The 24983-nt window shown below is 34.0% G+C and overlaps 1 protein-coding gene across 1 annotated transcript in view; it reads left to right on the top strand.

The window, feature by feature from the left end:
• The window catches only part of LOC100920109 (ATP-binding cassette sub-family A member 3-like), a 165941-nt gene that overhangs the window by 121378 nt on the left and 19580 nt on the right, over positions 1 to 24983 (top strand). Inside the window, exons 21-25 of the mRNA XM_031942112.1 lie at positions 8240 to 8498; positions 8660 to 8864; positions 9394 to 9613; positions 20006 to 20161; positions 23568 to 23752. Coding sequence (XP_031797972.1) covers positions 8240 to 8498; positions 8660 to 8864; positions 9394 to 9613; positions 20006 to 20161; positions 23568 to 23752 — 1025 coding nt within the window. The remainder of the gene's footprint in view (positions 1 to 8239; positions 8499 to 8659; positions 8865 to 9393; positions 9614 to 20005; positions 20162 to 23567; positions 23753 to 24983) is intronic.

Below are 24983 nucleotides of genomic sequence, written 5' to 3'. Positions count from 1 at the left end.
TTGTAAGCTGGCAGGGTGAGTCTAAAGCAATATCTTCCCTCAAAAATGGTTGTAATTGATAGGTAGTTAAGCCTATCACTGGACACATTCATTGGATATATCCTATCAATTCCTGAAAATCATTTAAGTACTCTTCCACTGAACTCACTGATCCTGTCAGTTGAGGTGCTGTGTACCCTACTTTCTAGGGACCCACATTTCTAGGGCCTCACATTGGGCGCCAAATGTACCATCTGAACTAGCTCTCTGGAGGATTTCAGTACCAGCCCAAGTCCTTAGTCTTAGAAGAGGAGTGAAGAGGTGGGATCACATGGATGATCAAATATGGAGTCTATTTATTTCAAGTTCTCTCAGCCCTAAATACTTTAGTGCAATTACATCACTACAGCAAACTGTGCATGTGCTAACTATAAGCACATTACTATTATTATGTATATGCCTCCTTATTGCAAACATGTCTGCTTCAAGTAGAACACTTCTCAGGAAGGTTGAGATCCCCCAAGGGGAGATGAGAGCCAAACCAGACATTGTCAGCAGGTTCCCTCTGGGCTGAAGAATCTTATACTTCACCAAGAGTTCCCCTTTGTGTCTGTGGCCCTCTACAAAAGCAGGTAATCAAGATAAAAATAATAAGCAACTCCAGTAATACCTATTGAAAGTTATATGTTGACTCTTATTACTCTACTTTTGAATGGGGATATAAAATTGAAATAGTGTATAATTCTCAGCTTATGGTACACTGTTCATATATCTGTTCAATCACCTTTTTTTAAAAAAAAAATACAGAAAAAGATGATCATTTTAGTTTTATAGATGAGAGATTTTAGCATATGTTCATAAATATTCGTATATGCTGTCACTCAATAGATATTAACACATATCTTATTTTCTTAACACATTCTTATTTTTCCATGTTACACAAATTCTGTTCACAGAATTAATTTTTTTATCTTGTCTGTTTTATTTCCTAATATTTCCCCCCATATCAAACTTAATCCTTGTAATAAAGAAAAATGTCACTGCCAAGAAAAGAAAATAATATTAAGATGGATCATTATCTTTTAGAGTTGTTTTTAATTTACTTTTTTGTAATCATTGTATACAGCTAGGTGCATATGTAATGAGACTATCCCTCCTCTCCAATATGTATTTTGAGAGTGTAATTTTATATGTCTCGAGTCAAAATAAACATCTCTAGCCTCTTCTCCCTATACCCCACTTTGAGGTATATGCCAAGAATAAATGAGCTTGGGACCAGAAGCTTGACCACTCGGCTCTCTTTAGAGAAAGCAATGGGAATAGAGTTAAATCTATTTTCTCCTTTAAATATTAATCTAGGGAGAATGTGGTTTTCAGGTTCAAGCTACACTTCTGACTGTTGTTCATTAATTAATGGAAAGACCATAGGCTTGATTCCTTTCCCACCTTATATCAGTTCCACAGTAAATCCACATAGCTAAACTTATATTTATCCAAATCAATAACAAAACAGAACTCAGAAAAAGTATACATTGGAGAATATAGAACAGACAATACAGGAGGAATGAGCTTCCTGTAGGGAACTAAGAGAGTCCTAGATCTTACCCAAAGGGGAGTTCCTTAAAGTTCATGGTGGCAGAAGCTGGGGATGGGGATATGATTAAGATTGCTACCTCTTCTCAAATCACCTTCCCAGAGTCTTAGGTTCTTTTCAACAAGTTTGTTAGAGAGTTAGCACTCTCCATTTTTTCTCTTGAAGCTTGAAGCCAGAAGAATCCACAGGAGTTGGATAACCCAGAGTGATCTGAGAAACCCAAAGAAACAAGACTCAAAATGACTAAAAAAATTGAAGTTCTTTTCTCTTCCCCTGTCACCAGCTCCTCCTCACCTCTTATGCAGGTGCAGGGCATTGATTTTAACCAGTGAGGAGACACAGTTATGGGAGACAGTTAACTCAAATAATGAATCTTGTATGCTGATCAAATTATTTGCGTTCACCCTGCATATTTTCAATTGTTGGAACCAATTACATTATTTTATATAACTAACTTTGAATAGTCAGAATTGAAATACATGTTGTTATTCATTTGTTATTCACACCAATAGGGACCTAGCTGAATACTGTTGTCTGGCTTTTAACTCCATCTACTTTTTTCTCAATTTTTTCCTACAAAAAAGTACTGCTAGAAATATTTTGTTATATATGCTCTATAATTCAAGATTATCATGATTTATCTGGTGGCATAATGATTAGAATGAAATAACCAATTTCTAGACAGAACACACTTGTAAAGCCATTCTATTTCAAAAAAAAATAAATGGCACACAGGCCTAAGAAAAATAAGCAATCAACCCTTTCTTTAATCTCTGTGGTATAATATATTAATTTTATTTTGTCATAATTTTTTCAGAAAGATTACATATACTTATGGCTATCCCAACAACTTATTACTGTGTCTTTCTTCTCATAATGGGGTAGCTAAGTGCAGCAGTGTACAGAATTCTGGGAAAATTCATCTTCCTGAATTCAAATCTAGCTTCACTTATTAATTATCTATGTGACATTGACGAATCGTTTAATCCTCTTTGCCTCAGTTTCCCAAATGTAAAACGATCTACAAAAGGAAATGACAAATCAATTCAATATTTTTGCCAAGAAAACCCCAAGTGGGGTTATAAAGGAGCAGAAACAACCAAAAACCAACTGAACAACAACTTCTTATAGCAGCATCTTCAGCAGCTGTGAGGCAAAAACTTGAGTTTATTTAATTTGATTTTCTCTTATTACCCATGGTTTGAGACTTTTAAACTTGGTTTTTAATAGTTTACTTTTCTTCCCTTTAAATTCTTTAATCTTTTGATATGAATATTCAGTCATTTTTAGTAGGGGTGAGAAGCTAACATCAGCATCCTAGGAAAGGCTTTATTTTTATTTTATTTTTTTGCTGAGGCAATTGGGGTTAAGTGACTCGCCCAAGATCACACAGCTAGGAAGCTTAAGTGTCTGAGACCAGATTTAAACTCAGGTCCTCTTGACATCAGGGCTGGTGCTCTATCTACTGTGTTACCTAGCTGACCCTATTTTTATATTTTAGCACATCAACAATAATAATAGTTGATATTTGTAAAGTATTTTAATGTCTACAAACAATTTTGGGTACAATACGTAACCATATAAGAATATGGATCAACAAAATAAGTGTTATAAAATTTCATTCTTCAGAACATCTTCCTACTGAGGAATAATTTTTGATTGCTTATTTTTCTTAGATTATGCAGTTCCATCTGCTCTCAGGTATAAATAAGCTCAACCTCATTTTCAGAGCCCAGAACTGGAAGAAACATTAAGATTAGGTTCTACTTTCCTAGATAGATAAGGTATGACTAACTCTATTTTACGAATGAAGACCTAGTTTGTAATTTTCCAAAGCCTTGTGGCTTAATAAATCTTGGGGAAAATGAACTCCAGTTTAATGTACTCTTCATTAAAAATGATGATAGCTCACATTCATGTTTTATAAAGTGGAAGCATCTCTGCAACATATCTTGAATATGCTGGTTTGTCTGCTTGCCACAAGTCTCTCCTCACTCAAGTTTATCCTCTTCACCACTATCAATGTGATCTTAAAGCACAAGTTTTTACATCAGGTCTCACATACACAAACACACACAATTCCAGTGATTTGCTATTGCTTCTAGACTAAAATATGAAATCCTCTATGTGATATTCAAAACATTTTCTAATCTAGTATCCTCCTACCTATCTATTATTCTTATACCTTACTCCCCACCACATAGTCTTCAATCCAGTGACAGTGGCCTCCTTGATATTTCTGAACAAGACATTCCATCTCTTGGCTCCAAGCATTTTCCCCATTCTCAGAATGCTTTAGTCATCCACTGACTTCCCTGATTTTTTTTAATCCCACCTAAAGCTCCATCTTCCACAAGAAACCTTAATTATTATTATTATTAACCCTCTAATTCTAATGTTTTCCCCCTTTTAATGATTTTCTATTTATCCTATCATCTGGGGCCATCTCCAGATTTCCTGAACTATATCTTGCCACTGGATCCAGATAGCTCCAGAGGAGAAAATGAGGCCAGTGACTATGTATAGCTCTCCCTCTCAAGTCCACTTCATTTGAAAGTCATGGCATTATACCTCCTAATATCATGGTCTTCTTTGAGAACAAAGAACAAGAACCAATAATAGCAAGGACATTTATCATATATTCATATATATATATATATATATACACACATAACATATATATAGTTTGCTTTGTATATATTTGCTTATATGTTATCTTTCCCATTAGATTGTGAGCTCCTTGAAAACAGGAACCTGTTTGCATCTTCCTATATCTCCAAGAGTTGGCATAGTGCATGGCACAGAAAAGATACTTAATAAATATGTACTGACCAATTATTGACAGATAAGGATTTTTTCCTTGTACCTCCAAGCATCTAGAACAATATCTAACACATAATATTTGATAGAGGCTTCTTGACTGTTTCTACTTGACCCAGATTTGGAATAAGTAAATGTGTAACATTTTTTTTTTTGCTTGAACTAGTGAAGTAACAGAGAATGAGTCTCATACACATTCTCCATAATCCAAGACATTTTTTGTTTTAGGAAACAAATTCCTCTAAAATTTATAATTTAAGAGGAAAATTGAAGCTTGTTTGAAAACTGTTCCTACTAGTATCTACTGTCCATTATCTCATTCCAGTCCTCCACCTGCATAATTGCTAGTATCAAATACTCCTAAACCCTTTGAATATCACTTTTTTTTTTTAGTTATGGCAGATGACTCAACATCAACAAAACTCTTATTAGCTAATAATAGCAAGAATATAATAAACATAAATAAATAATAAATAATAAACATAATCATTAACAAAAGGAAGAATGGCAAACCTAAGAAATCATTTACATACTTACTTAGTACTGAAGTTTCAGAATATTAAAAATAAGAATAGTAAGATCTTTCATACTTGCATCCTACAGTAAGGGCAATTAATTGAACAGTAGATAGAATATTGGGCCTACAGTCAGGAAAACTCATTTTCCTGAATTCAAATCCGGTCTGAGACATTTACTAGCTATGTGACCCTGAGCAAGTCACTTAACTTTACTTCAGTTTCCTTATCTGGAAAATGGGCTAGAGAAGGAAATGTAAAACCACTCCAGTATCTCTGCCAAGAAAACCCCAAATGGGGTCATGAAGAATTGGACAGGTCCAAAATAACTCAACAATAAATAGTAATTCAGAAACGTTTAAATAATTGTGAAAACATCTTGTGTTTTTTTTTAATTTATAGTTCATCTACCCTGGTTATAGAAATTTGTTATGAAAGGAAAAGGGATATGATTATAACTATCAAAACTATCCCTTCAAAAACAGACTAATCTGAAATAAATATAACAGGATAAAGCTTCCTTTATAGCTGGTTGATTATAGTTAAAAGCCTTTATTTTGGAATAGCCAATGGAATAGCCAGATTCCATTATTCATAAGGTAAGGTATCACAGTCAGACTGAGGTAAAATTTCATGTTCAGCAAGAAAACACAAGAGTGACACTGAATCAAGAGAATTTTACCATTGCACTTGCAAGTTCTTCCCTTTAACCTTCTCAGGCAGAGACATCTGCCTGTAGCAGTTCTCAGGTCAAATTCCCAGCACTTCCAAGCTGTGGTCCATCACATTGTGCTACCTAGAGACATCTAAAAGTTGGCTTTTTTTTTAATTTAAAAAAAATACAATAATCAAGAAATAAGCAGTTTGGGTACCACAGAAAATACCATCAGGATCACGCAAAACTTGGCAACTATTATTTAATGACAGATCTTAGAATGTAATATTGCAGAAACCAAAACTAAGAGGTTTGCGAACAAGAACAACTTACTTTATAAAGCTGAGTATAATCCTATAAGGGTGAAAATTGATCCTTTTTTGGAATAGAGGACTTTAAAACATCTTGATCAAAAAGAGTAGACATAAATGAGAATTCTGAAATATAAACACAGAAGTCTAGAGAAACCTCAAAATGTAAATTTGAGTGTTTAGAAGGAGTTGTAAAATTATGGTAGAGTGCTAACATTCAAATAGAAGAAAAAACAAAATTTAATGTATTTAAAAAGGTATTGAGAGAATTATATTATCTAAGAAAAATAGAGGTGGGAAGTATTGAAGGTGGTGAGGGTTTTTAAGATGGTACAGAAAAGGTAAAGTAAAAAAGTACTAATACAGTACAGTTTCATGTACTTTTAAAGGGGAAGAAAAGTATTGAACTTGCTATTATTTTTGAAATGTGTGATAAGAAGAGTATACAAACATAGAGGAAGGAGTGAGGGGAATGAGTGACTGATAAACCTTACTTTTATCTGAAATGGACAAAGAAAAGTTGAACACAGAGTGTGGTATATAGAACAATGTCAAACTTAACAGGGAAAAAAATTGACTAGTGTGGCTGGAAAGGCTAAAATATATAATATAGTTCTAAAGAAAATATAATTCTAGGGAAAAAATAAAAATAGGATATAAAAGGACAAAAAATGCATTCCTAGAATCTAAGGATGGGAAATGTCTTAAGATTGCAACTTTTAAAAATTTAAGAACTCTGATAAATGGCAATGATCAACCATTGGGCCTATGAAAAAGCATGTCATCCACCTTTTGACAAAAACTGCACAGACTTTTTTTTATGATGATCAGTGTATAGATTCATTTTACTTGACTATACTTATCTTTTACAAGTTCTTTTTCCTCTCTTTCACCCAGTCTTTATTTAGAAAGGAGGGAGAGGAGGGGTTAGGTTAGCACTGGTGATGCCAAACAACAACAAAATAAAATTTATGTACAAATGTACAAAGGATAGAATAAAAGGAAATTCAAAATAAAGCACAGATAAGCAGGAAAGTTCTAGTAGCATGTAGAATTCATTATATAATTTTATAAAAAGCAAGGAGGTATAAAATAAAAGATTCATGGTTTTATATGAAATAGGGTTTTTTGCAGTCTTCTTTTTGCACTCTTTTTTCAAGGTCAGTTGTCTAAATTCAGCTTAAAAATACTTTGTTTTAAACTTTTCATCGGGTAAAACCTTTCAGACATTGCATTTTATTGCCATTGTCTTTGAGAAAACAAGATTACTTCCATACCAGGATAAGTCTCTATAGGTGGACTTTAATAATAGGTACTATGCATCTAGTGTGACTAATTGATATATATTTATTTCTCAGCTATTATCTATTATTATATTAATATTATATATTATTTCTTACCTGTAAAAATAGGTACAACAATTTATAGAAATTGTTAGAGGTAAGAGTAAAAGTTTCCAACATGTGGCACGGGATTTTTCTTTTAACATTAGTCCTTATAAAACCCATCTCCCTCCTCCCCAAATTGCACCAAAGTATGAATCATCAAAGAAGAGCTGGAAAATGAGCACAAGACATGAGAAAGGATTGGAAGAAGACTATGATGTCACATTAATATGATTTGAATGTCAAACTGTATATCCCTCTCAATTTTCCTTTCTCTCTGGCTAAGAAGGTGGTACATAACACAGGCAGTTAGGAAATAAGTCATTTGTCTTTGAACATCTGATCTCAAAGCCTAGTGTCTATAAACATTTAAGATTTGGGAAAAGATATAACTAACTTTATTATCTTGCATGTAACAATTTATGAATTTCCTCCATAGGTAACTAAAAAGGTACCTCGGCTCTCTCTGTTTTATTCCCTCATTTTACAGGTGAGGAAACTAAGGTCACAAGAGGTTAACCAGCATACTATGGTTGCATCGGCATTAAAAGTCAGATGTAGATTTGAATCCATTGGCTCTGTCAGTGCCCAATATTACACAATCTCTCATTGATAACAGCTGAAAAAACAAAGAGGAAAGCCTGGAAGCTTATTATTCACTTTAACAATTCAAAGAATAGTAATTTCCTGCTCTACACAATCCGATTAGAGTAGAAATTTTATTTAACACTGACCTGATCAGGGTTTTTGGAGAATGAATGCTAGAGTAACTTTATTGCTATATATAGCTCATTGCTATAACCCAATTTCACAGATATTGTTCTTCTGTGCTATATTAGAGTTATCCCTTTAGGCTTAAGAGATATTATTGGCCTTTACAATAATATTTATTCTTCTCAAGCATAATTATCCCTCAAAGAGAGAGAGAGTACATCTTACATGATTCATATTGACTGACAATTGTGATTTCCCCATTCTAGGTAACATAGAAGAGTTCCTCTTGAATGGTAGATTATGCACTGACCGATGCATCGTTGCAATTGAGATTGATTCCAGAAGAGATAGGACATTGATCACTGCTCTTTTCAACAACCAGGCATACCATTCACCTGCAGCAGCCTTGGCATTGGTGGACAACATCCTACTCATGTCACGTGTAGGTACTCGTGCTTCCATTCAAGTCTCCAATAAACCTCAACCTCGAAGTGCTATCAAAGCTGCAAGGGAAACATACCATAAGTACGTATTACTTTTTCTCTCTTTGGCTTATGGTTTTCAAACCCTAGCATTTTGTACACTTAAATATCATACTGTGGAAAATAGCTCCTGATATGAATCAGTCTTTTCTGCCACGAGTCTGCTGGGGCATACTGATAAGTCTTCATGTCCATCTCCCACAGGGGCAGTCGTGGACATGAAATTGCCTTCAGTTTGTTCTTTGGTATGGCCGCCTTGGCCAGTAGTTTTTGTCTCCTGACAGTCACCGAGAGAATCATTAAGGCAAAGCACCTCCAATTTGTGAGTGGTGTACGAATTATTAATTTCTGGCTTTCTGCCTTTTTGTGGGACCTCTTCAACTTTATCATTCCTTGCCTTCTGCTGCTGGTGAGTATTGGAAAAATGTGGGTATCTCAGAGCCCATTAGTAGAGCTTCTCCTTCAGGCAATACTACTCTGTTCTTGAATCTAGCTACAAAGACTAAGACCAATCAGTGGTTCCTGCTGCTGAGAAACCTTATTCTGAGCAGTCTCTCTCTATTCTCTCCCTGAACAGAAGAAAGGCTTAGTTCCTAATATTCTGGTATCTGCAAAAGTCCAGTCCTAATCCCTTTGTTCACTGTTGTATACTAGCCACAAAATTGATGCCCTGGACATGGTGGTGTTCATACAGCATTCTGTTTTAATGCCTGTCTTAACAAAGGAAACAAAACAATACTGTTTTGTAAGAAAATACTGTCTTCTTAGTGCCTTTGTTTTCCATTTAATGAGCCAGGGTTTTTAAAGGTAATTAAAATAGTTATTATACATATACCTTTAAAAGTGAAACTCTCAGTTTCTATCTCTAGGGTTCTTAACTGATAGTTTTTTTTCTTAACCCATGATTCCCATCTCTGTGTTTGGTCTCTTTGATTTAGGTTGTGTTCAAGTTCTCTGGCGTAAAAGCTTTTGTTGACAATTATCACGCAGCAGATGTTTTATTAATCTTCATGCTATATGGCTGGTCTGTCATCCCCCTCATGTACCTGATGAGCTTCTTATTTACTGGTAGCGCCACTGCCTATGCCAAACTTGTTGTGTTCAACTTCTTTTCAGGCATGATCAGTTTCCTCTTTGTCTATATGGCAGAATCCAATGGTAAGGGCAATAACACTTACTTTTTCTCTCCTTTCAGCTACTTTCTTCCCCAATAAGTCATTCCCTGGGAAAACAATGAATGAGTGAGGTGAAACATTTTAAAATAAGGAAATTAATTCATAAGCATTAAAATTTTATGACTATCATAAATCTATTAGATTGTAGTAGATGATATCTAACAATCTTTCCAAATAGAAAAATTATCTGATTCCTTTAAGACAGAATAGATCTTGGTTTAAGAAAAAGGCTAGAATGATAACATTATTCTTTTAACCCCTTAATCCAGTGATTTATGTGGACTGCTTTGATTTTGTATGTGTTTGAAGCGTTTCTTCCCTGAAAATCTTCTCAAGATGATACCACTGACAAATATAGTAAGAAAGCTAAGATAGTGCATAGAGATGATTTTTGGATGGAAAGTCTAAAATAAGATAAATACAATCAATCCTTAACTTTTGCAGAGGCAACATTCCTAGAAAATTGTACAAAAGTCAAAAATAGGAATATTGATACATTGAAAATATGAGAAATAGAGTTAGGTGCCTGTGATCACCAAAAACTATAATCTTTCCCTAGAAGTTGCTGAAAATACATTCTTATGTATATAATTATTTGTAATAAAACATTAATTCTAGTATGCACTTTTCCTAACATAGCAACCATGAAATAATCCTTAAAATGCAATGCACACAATAAAATTGGCAATATGCAAAAAATTTTACTAGAATTCTGTGATCCTTTGTGCTAACATCTCTTTAAAAATTTATTTCAGACAATATTCAGTTCTTATAACATATGAAATCTACACTACCATTAATACTATACAGCAAGTAAAATTCTCAAAATTAAAATTTTTTAAAAACTGAATCCTACCAAATACTGTGTCAGATGCTGGTGTGAGGGCATTAAACTATATGCTATGCTGCTGTATGTATGGTCCCTTGGTTAACTTCCAAAAACCAAAAGAGAGATTACTGGGACTTTAGTTGCTGATATTGGAAGACACCAAGACTGGTGAATTCTTGACATCACCTCCAACACTCTGTCCTTCACAGCTGATGTATGGCATTAGAGATTGTAAAGGATATATCAGCCTGAAATAATATATCACATTCCACTAATTTGCATGTATTGCACCTCTCATTTCTTTTTCTATTGAGCATAGCTACAAATGTTCATGCCAGTGTAAGTGAAATGAGAATAATAATCACATGAATGCTTGAAGTTACAAAAGTTAAGTGTGTGAATGTTGAGGATCGACCTTATATGTTGCTAATAGCAGTGTCAATTATTCACACATATTGTGGAAGAATATTATAATTCCTAGTTCATTTGTTAGGGAAATATAGAAAGCTAACATTTTTATTTTGCATATAGAATGAGAAAGGGAACAAAATTTCTCCAGTAATGGGATTTCAATTATTTCTGATAGAATCACAGTTGGTTCAATATATTTCAAATGACATGATATGTTTGTCTCAGTGACTATATCTCTATGTCTAAATGCTTCCCTCTTCCCAAATGATGAAGAAATTTACACCACCAATTTCCCTTTTCTCCCCTAAATAAGAGATTTTTAAACCCTCTAGCTTAAAAGATAATGAACTAAGATGTGCTTCTTTCCATCTCTGCCTGAATAACAAATACAAATACTATTAAGAAATAGAGAAAAATCCTAATAAAATAATGAAATGTAAAAAGTAGAACTAGAAATACCATAAGCATACTCACCACAACTATGTGAAAAAAATTATTCAAAAAATAGTGATTCAAGTGCCTACAGAAGGAGTGCCTGCAGAAGGGCTGGGCAAACATTTTGTACTCCACTCCTACCCATATGTGGCAAATAGGTGGTACAGTGAATAGAATGCCAGATCTGGAGTTAGGATGACCTGAATTCAAATCCAACTTCAGATGTTTACTAGCTGTGTGACACTGGACAAGTCATTTAACCTGTCTGCCTCGGTTTCTTCAACTACAAAATGGGGATAATTATAGCATCTACCTCCAGGGTTGTTGTGAGGCTTAAATGAGAAAATATTTATAAATTATATATATTATAATATATATAACATTATATATATATTATAAAATATTTATAAAATTAACACAGTGCCATACACATAGTAGCCATTTAATAAATGCTCATTTCCTTCTTTCTTTCTTCCTTTTGTTCTTCCTTTCTTCATTCCTACCTTCACACCTTCCTTCCTCCTCAATAATCTTGCTAAGTAAATCTCTAGGATGATTTATATGGAGCTAGAACAGCAACCAAGGGCATGATGGGCATTAGAAGAAATGTACTGGGGCAACTAGGTGGCACAGTGGTTAGAGTACCAGCCTTGGAGTCAGAGGCACTTGAGTTCAAATCCAGTCTCAGATACTTGACAGTTTTGTCACTATGGGCATGTCATTTAACCATAACATGGTTATCTTAGGGTAAAAAAAAAGGAAGAGGAGAAAAAAAAAAAAATATGGCCAATCCATCCCAAATGTCCTTACCCCAACTGAAATAGCATAGTGAGTGTAAGAAATTATAACAGAAGCAGAAAGAAAGGAATTCAAAACAAACTTGACCTAATAACCTAAACACTGCCATTGGTAGCTGGATGTGACTGTGAATTTAGACTAACCCTTGTGGCAAGGATCAGCCATTGTCAATTCAGCCGATAACATATCGAAGTAGAATAGAGCCATAGCTCACAGCAGAGCATAGAAAACACAAATGGCATTATTAGTGCCAGAGTGGGCTCCATCTCTCTATGTAGTCCAGAGTATAAATCACCTGTGTGTGTGCTCTCTCCCACTAGTAGTGTGAGAATTTGTGGGATGGTATTATTTGGGGGGAGGGATGGTGCTTGTTAATTCTTGATCATCTGTTTAAATTAATGCCTTTACTTTAACATCATAAATCCTCTTTTTGGTCTGGTTTTAAAAAAAAGCCCAAAACATTTGTGGGAGCTACTAAGCTATGGATTTGAATAAATGCAGACCTAAAAGGTGCTTTGAACCTGGAATAACTTTTAGAGATCACATATGTAAGAGATTTAAAAAAAACAAAACAAAAGAGTAGACACAACCTCTGCCCTTTAAGCTCTAATACTTGTGAGGAAAACACTGAGCCAAGGCCAAAGAAAGGAGTTTGTCACATGAAAAAAAATCACATGCAGAACATCATTGGTTTGTCTTCAATGAAGCATTCCTTGAGTTAGGAAGGTAGCTGAAAGAAATAATCAAACCTTTAAAATGCATGATTAAGAATGTGTACTTCACTCAAAACAATAAGGGAACCTCTTAAAAGTCTTTTTTGAAACTTGGTGATTTGGTCCAAACAGTATTTGGAGAGGAAAATGCTAAGGAGAGGAGTACTAAGTGAAGGTGATGAATAGGCATTTTGGGCTTAGGTTTCATTGCTGAACAAAAGGAACAAAAAGGAAGGAGTGAATCCAGGAGATGTTACAGAGAAAATAATAGATGAACATTTAGTTAGTATAGTGAAAAAGATTCAAAGATGACTTATTAAAGTAGAAAGCCTGGCAGAAAAAGAATGTTCTAATTGATTATAACATGAATATATGAACTGATCAACAGATTAGGGAGAAAAATTATGAACCCAATTGTAGACATCAGTTGAATATCTGCCTTAATGTTTAAGGAAGGATTTTGTCTTAGAGAAATGATTGATATCTCTAGGCATAAGAATTTGTACGTATATTTGGGGACAATCTGTATACTGGTAGAAATAGAACAGTGTTCCTGGATTAGAGGTTGAGATTATAGTGTTTATCCCCAAAGACTGGAGAGCATTTGTTGGATATGTTATTGAGGAGATTCTTGGTCAGATATGAGTTGGATTGGCCTATTAGGTCTCTTCTATCATGGTGCAGGAGAAGAAGGAGTGCTAGATTTGGAATAAAAGAACATGGGTTCAAATTCCCATTTTGTCATTCATTGCCTGTTTGATTTTGGGAACTCACTTAATTTCCCTTTGACTCAGTTTCCTCATCTGCAAAAAAATAAAGTAAAATAAAAAATTTGAGGACCCTCCAACTCTAAATCTATAATCTTATGGTTTTATGATCCTGTATAATGAATCAATAGAGGATCTAAGGAGAAGACTATGATTCAATGATCACAAGAAATAAAAGAGATTATTATTTATTATTTATATTTGCCATTGTTGTTTGTTTTTAATATTATAAAATATTAAATTTCCCAAATTTTAAAAATTAACAAAAGCAGCTCCTTTATTAAGGGCATAGATTTAATTATAAGTCATTTTCAATTTATTATTATATCCAGAACCTGAGGAGTCAAATCTATATAGAATCATACTCAGCACTTCAGTATTCAAATTCTAATTTAAAGGTTTAATTCCATTAAAAAACAACAACAACAATAACAACAAAATTTGGGCTATCCAACCCATGCCCTTAAAAATAACCTCCCAAATTATTATCGTCTTCCTCCAGACTTTTTCCAAAACTTCTATAGGAGGTAAACACAGAGTATAGATACACATTCAGCAGCTGTGTGAAAGATGAATTAGAGAAAGGAGAAATTGAAGGCAGAGAGACCATTTAGAATATTGCAGTAATCCAAGAAAAGGATGATGAATGTTTTAGCTTTGTGAGTAGAGAAGAGTGTCGATTTGAAAAAGGTAGAGATAAAAACAATATTTTCAACTATGAAGGATGAGAGTGAAGAATCAGAGATGATAACCAAGGTGTGAACTTGGATGACCTGAAGGATAGTGGTGCCGTTGAACAAAATAGAAAAATTTGAAAAAAGGATGGGTTTTGGAGAAAAGATATTAAATTGAAATGTGCATATATTGAGTTCCCCCAAGATATACAATTTGAAATAAGCCTGAAGTTTAGGAGAGAAACTAGAACTGGATAGAGATAGAAATAGAGATAGAAATCAAGGGAGGGGAAAAGAAAGAGACAGAAACAGGTAGTAGATCTAGATAAATATGGATATATATATATGTCTATTATTTATCTACATAGCTGTCTTCTCAAAGCTACCATCACAAAAATGTGTAGAATAGTCCCTCTTGGTAATGTCTGTTCCAGAACAATATTCTGTAAGTTTACACATGAAAAACTATAGTTCAAGAGCCCCACCCAGTGCTTTTACTTTTAAGTAATTCATATAATTAGCTCAAAGCAAACATTAAATAGCATTGCATGAAGAACAATGACAAAATTTCTCCCTTTATAAACCTAGGGAACACTGTGTTACAACTACATACTGTGTCAGTGGATAAAATGAGCACAAATGAAGAGTATACTAGCAGAGAGCATAGTTAGGAAACACATAGTCTAGGCAACTCTTGTCTCTGAGGGATGATGATCTGCTGGACACAAACTGTTCTCTGAGGAAAAGAGGCCAGGGGCCAGGCCAGCCATCTTCCATCTGCACAGGGATTCTAACTCTTTCAGCTGCCACCTCATAGCCACCCTTTTCACAGAAGACTTCAAACCACACCTATACTTTGCAACCCCTGCTGATATAGTGTGTTCTCTGAGGAAAAGCATCTTCCATCTGTCCCAAAGCAACCACTTCCGTCTATCTATATTATCACAAGACATCTTCTCTTTCTGTGAGATCAATCTCCTAAGTGGAATGTGGGAAACCTCAAAAGAAGAGCCTCCCTTTTTTTGACCTTAGACTTACCATTTCTTTCTCCATCTGTGCTTCCAGAATAGCAACTTTTACTCAATGAGAAACATCCTTACACTTGGTCATTATCCTTCATATTCCAATGGTTCTGAACTCCTACAAGTCATTATCCAAACCCTATTCCTTACTTTCTATCCTCTAATTCCTCATTCCCATCCCCTTCAAACTCCCACCCCAAAGTTTCATCCTAATTCCCACTATGAGCCCTGGAATGCCTTGTTCCATAAGGCAACAAACTTCCTTTCATCTGAAATGTATTCTGTTCCTGCTGCTTCTATCTACTTTTACTGAAATCTGTTTCTTCCCTGATGATACCATATCTCTGTGGTATCTTTCTAGTTCTTGCTACTCTTTCACTGATTCTCCTTAATGCATTGGTCAGAGCAGGGAAGCTGGAATATATCTGGATCCCCATTGCCATTTACAGTTTTTTTTCTTTATCTCCATAATTCAGTAATCTGTCTAAATCATGTTACAGAGCCATGATATTCTTTCCTACCAACCAATCAAAACCTGGTAGTTGTCTGCAGACTCTCCTTTTTCCTTCCCTTACTCTTCAGCCATACTATGGCCTCCCATTTCTTGACCCTTCAATTCTCTCTGAGGCCACCTAACTCTGCACTGACCACTCCTCACCTCTACATTATTCTATTGAATTCCTAGCCCCTTTATGATACTGCTGATTATTCTCAGCTTTGGATCAGTTCCTTCAATTCATTGCCTTCATTCTTATACAAGTGCTAATGAATAAAGGTGGAGAAAAACCATTCTAATTAGGTTCACAAATTTGTTACATAATCTCTACTGAATCTTTACTGTTGCTAATTTCCTTATCAATTCATTATCCCATTCTCCACAGCAGCTCTTCCAAACTTTTTCATCCCTTCTCAAACCTCCTACTTTCTCAGCTAAGAACCTTTCTTCATATTTTATAGACCAAATTGAAGCCATTTACCATGAATTCGATCTTCTCTCCTCTTCCCTATCTTCTATCAGGTTCCTTTTGCCACTTATTCTCCTCCTTTACCCCGTCTCATTTGATGAAGTGACCTTAAGTTTTATTAAGGCTAACCTCTCTCTACTTGTTCAAATGATCCTATTCCATCATGTTTTCTTCAATAGATTGCTCCCCATTGTCATCCCTATCCTATTACTTCTTCTTTTTTTTTTTTTTTTAGTTCATGTATTTTTAATACACATTGTTTTATAAATTATGTTGGGAGAGAAAAATCAGAGCAAAAGGGAAAAATCATGTGAGAGATTAAAAAAGTGAACAGCATGTGTTGATTTACATTCAATCTCTTTAGTTCTTTCTCTGGTTGCAGATAGCATTTTCCATCCATAGTCTATTGGAATTTGTTTGGATCCCCAAGTTACTAAGAACCAAGCCTTTCATAGTTGATCACTGCACATTCTTGCCATTATTGTATACAATGTATTCCAGGTTCTTCTTGTTTTGCTAAAGCATCAGTTCTTGTAAATCTTTCCAAGTCTTTCTGTAATCAGCTTGTTCATCATTTACCCTATCACTTTCAATATGTCCTTGCGCACTGGTTCATTTCCTACTACCCATAAACATGCCTCAGTCTTTGCTGTCTTGATTTAAAAAAAAAAAAAAAAAAAAACACTTGATTCTTCCATCCCTGCTATTATCAAATATTTCTTCTGCTCTTTGTAGCTAATCTTCTCAAAAAGGACATCTACAATAGATGCATATACTTTCTTTCCTCTTTTCTGTTCCCTTTCTCTCTCACTATTTTAACCTTTTTAAATCTAGCTTTCAATCTCATCTTTCCACTGAAACTTCTCTCTCCAAAATTGTTAATGATCTCTTGGTTCCAAATCCAATAGTCTTCTCTATGCTCACTCCCTTAGACTTCTCTGCAGCCTTTGGCACTGCTGATCACTCTTTCTTCCTTGATACTCATGTCTCAAGTCTTTCTGAAGACTCTTCCAATTCTAAAATTCTTTGTTTCTCTTTTTCTCCAATATCCACCCACCCCCACCCCACATGCCTATAGTAGTAAACATGACCAGCTTCATGTTTTCTTTTTCTAGATATACTAAGCTTGCTGTTACTTGCTTCACTATTATTATCCTTTATCATGGTGCTACAAACACCATGCAAAGGACAAAATTTTGAGATGTCAACCTCAAAAGAGCTTTCTTCTAAATCTAGATTTTTATATCTCCACATAGTAGACATTCACTTCAGGGATTCAAAGAATAAAAGCACGGCTCTTACTCTTGCAATTTAAGTTTAAGCTTGCAGTTTAGTAAGGGACCTTAAAACTAGTTACTAAAAGTAACTACAGTATAAGCAGTATAAGACTGAATAAATCAGAGAGATGGGCAGCATTATGGGAATTCAACTGAAGCAGAAATTATACCTGAGAGATTCAAGAAAAGCAAAATATTGCATTGGAACTGGACTTTAAAGAGTAGGTAGGAACCAAAGCTAGAAGAAAAGGCATTCCAGAAATAGATGTGAGCAAGGAGAGCAAAAATATCTGAAATCCATTTTGGGAATAGAAAATGGTCCTATTTATTAATATAGTGTCCTATATATTGATATAGGATGAACAAAGATAAGAATTGTAATGCAATTTTAAAAATTGAGGTTCAAACCAAGCTATTGAGAAAAAAATGCTCTTAGGTGAATAAAAAAGAGTTTTCAATTGTACTGTGCTATATCTTTTTTTTTTTTTTTTTTTTTTTTTTTTTTTTTTTTTTTTTTATTTAATAGCCTTTAATTTACAGGATATATATACATGGGTAACTTTACAGCATTAACAATTGCCAAACCTCTTGTTCCAACCTTTCACCTCCTACCCCACCCCCCCCACCCCCTCCCCTAAATGGCAGGATGACCAGTAGATGTTAAATATATTAAAATAAAACTTAGATACACAATAAGTATACATGACCACAACACCATTTTGCTGTACAAAAAGAATCAGACTCTGAATTATTGTACAATTAGCTTGTGAAGGAAATCAAAGATGCAGGTGTGCACAAACATAGGGACTGGGAATTCAATGTAGTGGTTTTTAGTCATCTCCCAGAGTTCTTCCTCTGGGCATAGCTAGCTCAGTTCATCACTGCTCCATTAGAAATGACTTGGTTGATCTCGTTGCCGAGGATGGCCTGATCCATCAGGACTGGTCATCATCTAGTATTGCTGTTGAAGTATATAATGATCTCCTGGTCCTGCTCATCTCACTCAGCATCAGCTCGTGCAAGTCTCTCCAGGCCTCTCTGAAATCATCCTGTTGGTCATTTCTTACAGAACAGTAATATTCCATAACTTTCACATACCACAATTTATTCAGCCATTCTCCAACTGATGGGCATCCACTCAGTTTCCAGTTTCCAGCCACTACAAAGAGGGCTGCCACAAACATCCGTTGTGCTATATCTTTTTAATTTAATTTTTAATCTATGGATAAAACATTTCTGTAACAGTACAATAAAAAATGATTGTACATGAAACTGCAAATCTAGTATGTGCAATTTGCTGATCCTTTCAAATATACAACAAAATTATCATGTAAATTTTTTTCTTTTTTTTCTTTACTACCCCATTCCAACTATCATTAGATACAAATAGGGGTGTGTGTATATGTGTGTTATAATTATTTATATATATACTCTTATTTATAATAAGACAACCTAGCTTGTTTGCTCAAAGTTGTAATTAAAATAGTATTGTTATTACTGTATTCAGTATTCTGGTTCTGTTAATTTTACTCTTCATTATTTCATGAAAATATTTCCATGTTTTTCTAAAATCATTGAGGTCTTCATTTCTTATATAGCACAATAGTATTCCATCACAATCACATATTGTGTTATATTAATACATATTAATTAAAAAGCAAAAAAAAGAGCCAATTAAGATGGAATTGGCATATCTCTTTATACTTAAATGTATACTTATGTATATAAAATCATTAAAGTTAGTAGTCTTAAGAATAAACAAAAATGCTCTTATCCTTTAAGAGTTGTCAGTCCTTTTCTTAAAACTACATTCCCTCTGTGGACCACAACATAGTATTCTCACTCTCTCTGTTGTTTTTTGCTTGCATTTTGTTTTCTTTCTCAGTTTTTTTTCTTCCTTCTTGATCTGATTTTTCTTGTGCAGCAAGATAACTGTATAAATATGTATACATATATTGGATTTAACATATTTAACATGTATTGGACTACCTGCCAGCAAGGGGAGGTTGTGAGGGGAAGGAGGGGAAAAATTGGAACAAAAGGTTTTGCAAGGGTCAATGCTGAAACATTACCCATGCATATGTTTTGTAAATAAAAAACTTTAGTTTTAAAAAATCTTTAAAAAAAAATTTGCATTTCCTCTAGAAAATTTGCTTCCTTCCCTGACTCTTGAGTCAAAATGGAAACTAGATAATTGGTTCAGGTGGGCTTTCTCATCACAGAATGAACAGTTATAATCTAAAAATATTCACCATACCCAAAGGCAAGTAGACTATGCCATGATATATATATATATATATATATATATATATATATATATATATATATATATATATATATATAAGCAGGTCTCAGGAAAACAATATATTGCTAAGTGGTATTTTTCAAGTATCACGTGTAGTTTAGGAATTCCATAAGCCTAATGTGGGTGTCTTGGGGAGTCATGTTTCTTGAAATATATAACTTATAACTTTTCCATCACAGTGGTGGTAATGGCGAATTCCTCCATTAAAACCTTGGATAATTTATTTCTGATATTTCCTAATCACAACCTGGGGCAATCTATCAGTGGATTTTATGAAAACTATAAAGCCCAGAAATACTGTACTTCTGTTGCTTCTAAAGATTGTGAAGAGAAAGGTGAGTATCCAGGCCCAAGTAACAGTTCCTTCTCTCCAGCCTTCCATGTTTAGAAGCTGAAGGAGAAAAAATTATGTGTCATTAAGACTACTGTCAGTACAAAAGTTTCCTCAGCATGGGGACTCTCTAAGATCTATAGATCTATAGAAAGTTAGTTACATTGAATCCTTTCCGGACACTGCTGAACAGGAATGAGGTCATGGCCTTAGGTGTCTTAACTTCTGACAGAAAACAAGCAGTCAATTATGTATCAAAGGTAATTTATAGCCTTTTTAATCCATTAAAAATATTCAAGACTGTGATGCACAAGCTGAATATTTTAGAATAGAAAAAGAATAAGAATAATGGGCCATTAAGCTAGCCAAGGATTAGCTGGTGGTTTAATTCTTGTTCTTTCTGATTAATGAAAGCTCCAACTTTAAAGTTTCTGTTAGTGACACTGACAAAATGATAATTGATCTACTTTTTAAAAAAATCAGATCTACAGTTTGAAGTGACTGAAACCCTAAAACAGAAGAATTTAAAGTAATCTGAAATAAATTGGACTAATTCTAAAATTTCTATAATGTTGGAGAAAGGGACAAAAATTTCTTCATCTCACACAGAAACCCTGGTAAAAATCTTTGATTCATAGACATTAAGATTTGAATATGAAAATTGTAAACCTCCACAATGTGGCCTCTTGATTATTTTTTGTTAAAGCGGTGAAATCATTTATATATTCAAGTAACTGTTTCCTGGAAAGGGGGGAGAGAGTGAAGTGAGAAGACATAGACTTAATGAACTATGTGTATGCCCAGCTGTCCGTAACCTAAAATATTTCCTTGGTCTTCTATTCATTTATTGAAAATTATTATTATAGCAGGTCATGAGTGGCAAAAATATAGGTAAACCAGAATAGTCTTATCACTAATCCAGTTATGTAGGGACAACTTAGAAGCAACATGGTATAGTGGATAGGATGATAGAAGACCTGATTTCAAATTCCTCTTCAGAAATTTAATAGTTATGTCTCTTTTAGCAAGTCATTTAACATCTCAATTTCCTCATCTATAAAATGAGACTTTTAAGATCTATTCTGTCTCTAAAGCTATGACTGCAATTCTATGATACATATTGAAGTTATGAACATTAAGGGGTCAGTCTGTATTAGGGACAAGTATATAAATACCATAAATCCAGGTCAAAGACCAATTGATTAGGGAAAGAAAAGGGAAACAAGTAGGCATAATGATTCTAAGTAATAGGCAGGTAATGAATTAAGTATGCATTTATTAAGTACCCTATAGTATTACAGACACTGTGATAGATACTGAGGATATAACTTATATACTAATACATATACTATGTGTTAAATACTATATAAAATGTAATATAGGTTAATTTTGAGAGAAAATGGCACTAGGAACTAGAAAACGTCAAGAAAGACGTTATATAAAATGAAGAGTTTGAACTAAGTTTAGAAAGAAAGAAGGGATTTTAAGAGGTAATACATTCTAGACATGAAGTCTAGCCAAAGCTAGAATTGTAAAAGCCCATACAAGAAACTGCAAGAAGGGCTCTTTGGTTAGACTCTAGAGTTCAGAAAAGAATAGTCATTGTGGTGAAAGCAGTGAGAGAGGTATCAGATCAAGAAATGATCACTACAATCTGGATGCCTTTGGAGCACCTAAAACATGGACCCAGGTAGAGAGACTAACTAATCAAGGTCAGAAACCCTGACTTGAAGAGGCCTGAGACAGAAGCAAAAAAACTGAGATAAAAATGAACTGGGGTTTCAGAGGCATCAAGAAGAGTATCATTAAGTTAAAAAAGGAGCTCTACCAGTAGTGTTATGACCCCAGAGAACATGTGGCTTCTGTTGCTTCCTTATGCTACCTACTTAATGAAGGTGGCAAATAGCTGTCAGATGCATATAATTACATAAAAATGCCAACTGTTTTGCATTTTGAGGGAAGCAAAGACTAAACTACCTAGAAAGTTATAAGAATTATTAAGAAATTTATCTTCACTCTACACCAAACAGAGTAGAGTTTGGTTTTCTATTCCCTTACTTCAATTAACCAGCAAATGTATGTACATATGGAGATACATACATATATCTAAAATGTCTTAAATTATATTCTAATACAGAGATGTCAGGCAGCTGGCAACAATACTGTTGTTATCCAAGCCAGATTATAATTGGGAAATATTTAACAAAATAAATAGATATACCATAAAATATATATAACATTACTTTTTAAAACTAAGTTAATATGTGACCTACAGGGATCTTTATGTACAGTTTAGTGGCCCTTTTCTACTTTAATAATACTATTCTCTGTCACACAGACCCCCAAAGGCTCTTCTCCCTTTCGAAGCTTTTCACTCTTCTCGTAAGTTGTGTCTTAAAATTTTTTTTTCCTTATCTGATCCTTGAACAGACTTGGAAATTATATAAATGGTGCCTTGTCATTTTTCTCATACGAAAGAGTGAATATATAATCACATATCTCAGTCTTTTTATAATTATTTTATGGGACTTAGAGGTTTCCACAGAAGACAAAGTCAGTGAGACAGCAGTTTTATCTTGTACATTTTAACTCTCATAATGGAAGGCATAAGGCCTAACTTTATAGCTAGAGATACGATAAGGAGCCAAGGGAAGTTGGGGCAAGCATCACAGACATTAGAAAGGAATTAACTTTCTCTCTAGAGGAACAGCCAGGAACCCCAGATATTAAGTATTAAGATCCAGGATTTTTCTTCCTTTTTAAAAAAAATTGTGTAACTGTCTGTATCTGTGTGCAGTGAGAAAGATATATGAGGATTAAGTTTACATACCATCAGAGAAAACTGTCAATATTGATAACTCATAATATAATCAAAGAGAAAAACTGAAAATTAGATTTGAATATGTAAAATGATATCAATTACATTAACTTAATTGTTTACTTTAGTCTTACAAATGTATAATACAGTAGCAAAAAAAAATTATCAAAATTCACATTTATGTTGCATTTTAAAATTTGTAAAGCATTTTCCTCTTCATCAACTCTTTATCAGCACTAACTACTATGAAGTAGTTAGTGTAAATATTGTCATTATTACTCCTATGCTGAGTTAAGGTAGTTGCCTGTAACATATCCGACATAGAATAAAAATACATATCCACTTTCCAAGACTAGCACATTTACCACTCTGTCATACTATCATTTTATTAAATGTATTCTTGACATTTTTTCCTTTCTTAGATTATTATGCTAAATACTATCCAACCTTCTTCATTTATACAGCTCATATTACAGGATCATTTTAACTTTTAAAAATTAAAGGAAACATTTGTGATAAGAGAAGCTCTCCAAATAATAAAGAAGAAATCAGATCATCCTGTAATGAATACATCTTTTTCTGTTATTCTTAGGTATTGAATATGAGAAGAATATTTATTCATGGGAAGGTCATGGTATTGGAAAATATATTGCTTCAATGGCTATATCAGGCTTTATTTTCCTTCTCATACTTTTTCTTCTGGAGAGCCAACTCTGGAAATTGAGAAATACATTGAGCCGCTGTATATTTTTTCGATTCTACACAAAGTGGCATAAGGTAAGTGACTAAGCAATATAATATTTTCTGTAAGTCTTCTCACAGAACATAGAATTTTTTGCTCCCATTATACTGACTCCTGTATGGTATGCATTAGCTGCTTTCAAGTGGAAGAAAAGATCTATACATATCCAGGGTTTCTCTAAGTAATCAAAATATAACTATGAAACTTTATAGTATCATAAAATCATTTCTTTAGAGCAGAGCAGGGACCTTAGCAACTACTTAGTACAAATCCATCATTTTTCAGATGAAGGTACTGAGATAAAATAAGTAGCCAAGATGAGAATTGAACCTACGTCCTCTAACTCCAAATCCATTGACCTTTCTGCCATATCATATTGCTTCTGAAATATACAAAAAATCTTTTTTTCATTTACATCCAACATTTTTATGCTTTAAAACAGACATGATACTTACAACAAATAATATTCACCATTTGAAATAAAATGTTTATAAATTAATCTGATAATTTTCTATCATCTAACTCTCATTCTCTAGATTAGTTTCTTTGGCTTTATTCTAGTTCATGGATTTGTTAAATGGCTTTTGCCTTATATAACTCTATAAACATCTGAACTTTTGTGTCATAGTAACACAACATCTAATGTTCTATTTTTTGGTGGGGGAGAGAAGTGTGGGAGAGAGGAAGAATATGAGAAGAATGACTTTAAACTTCTACTGCTCAGCTTCTTACTTCCATGATCCATGATGTCATCATTATGGGTACTCCCTCCTTTAATACAATCATAGCCTTTCTCTATCTTGCTGGATGGCCTTTGTTTCTATGACTGACAGATTTCATTTCCTGGTAGAGAACTTTATGAGCCTCTACAAATTTACCTCAGCTGGTCACTGTATCTGGTACTACTGTTCAGGCTACATTAATGATAACAAATTGTTCATTGTTATAAGTAAATGATAAATGCCACAGATAAGTTTAGGGATTTCAGTAAGTAATAAACTAAAAGGAAACATAGGCTTCCAAGGGGAAAACAGAAATCAGAAAAAGAGTAATAGTTCAATAGAACCTGGAAACTGGAAAATACCTGCTGCTCAGGTATGTGACTAGGAATAAGACTTTATTTGGATTGGGGACAGAAATAAGGGAACCAGGAAGATCTTCTGCTCAAGGACAGTTCCTCCTGGATTATGAATAGAAACCAAGAAGTTGTAAAACAATAATGCAGATTTCTTAGAGATCCAAGATGATAGTATAATGGACCATTAT

Source organism: Sarcophilus harrisii, chromosome 1 (genome assembly GCF_902635505.1).
Source record: "Sarcophilus harrisii chromosome 1, mSarHar1.11, whole genome shotgun sequence".
NCBI classification, from domain to species: domain Eukaryota; kingdom Metazoa; phylum Chordata; class Mammalia; order Dasyuromorphia; family Dasyuridae; genus Sarcophilus; species Sarcophilus harrisii.
Note: the sequence above shows the minus strand (reverse complement) of the source record. Positions and strands in the feature narration are given on the sequence as shown.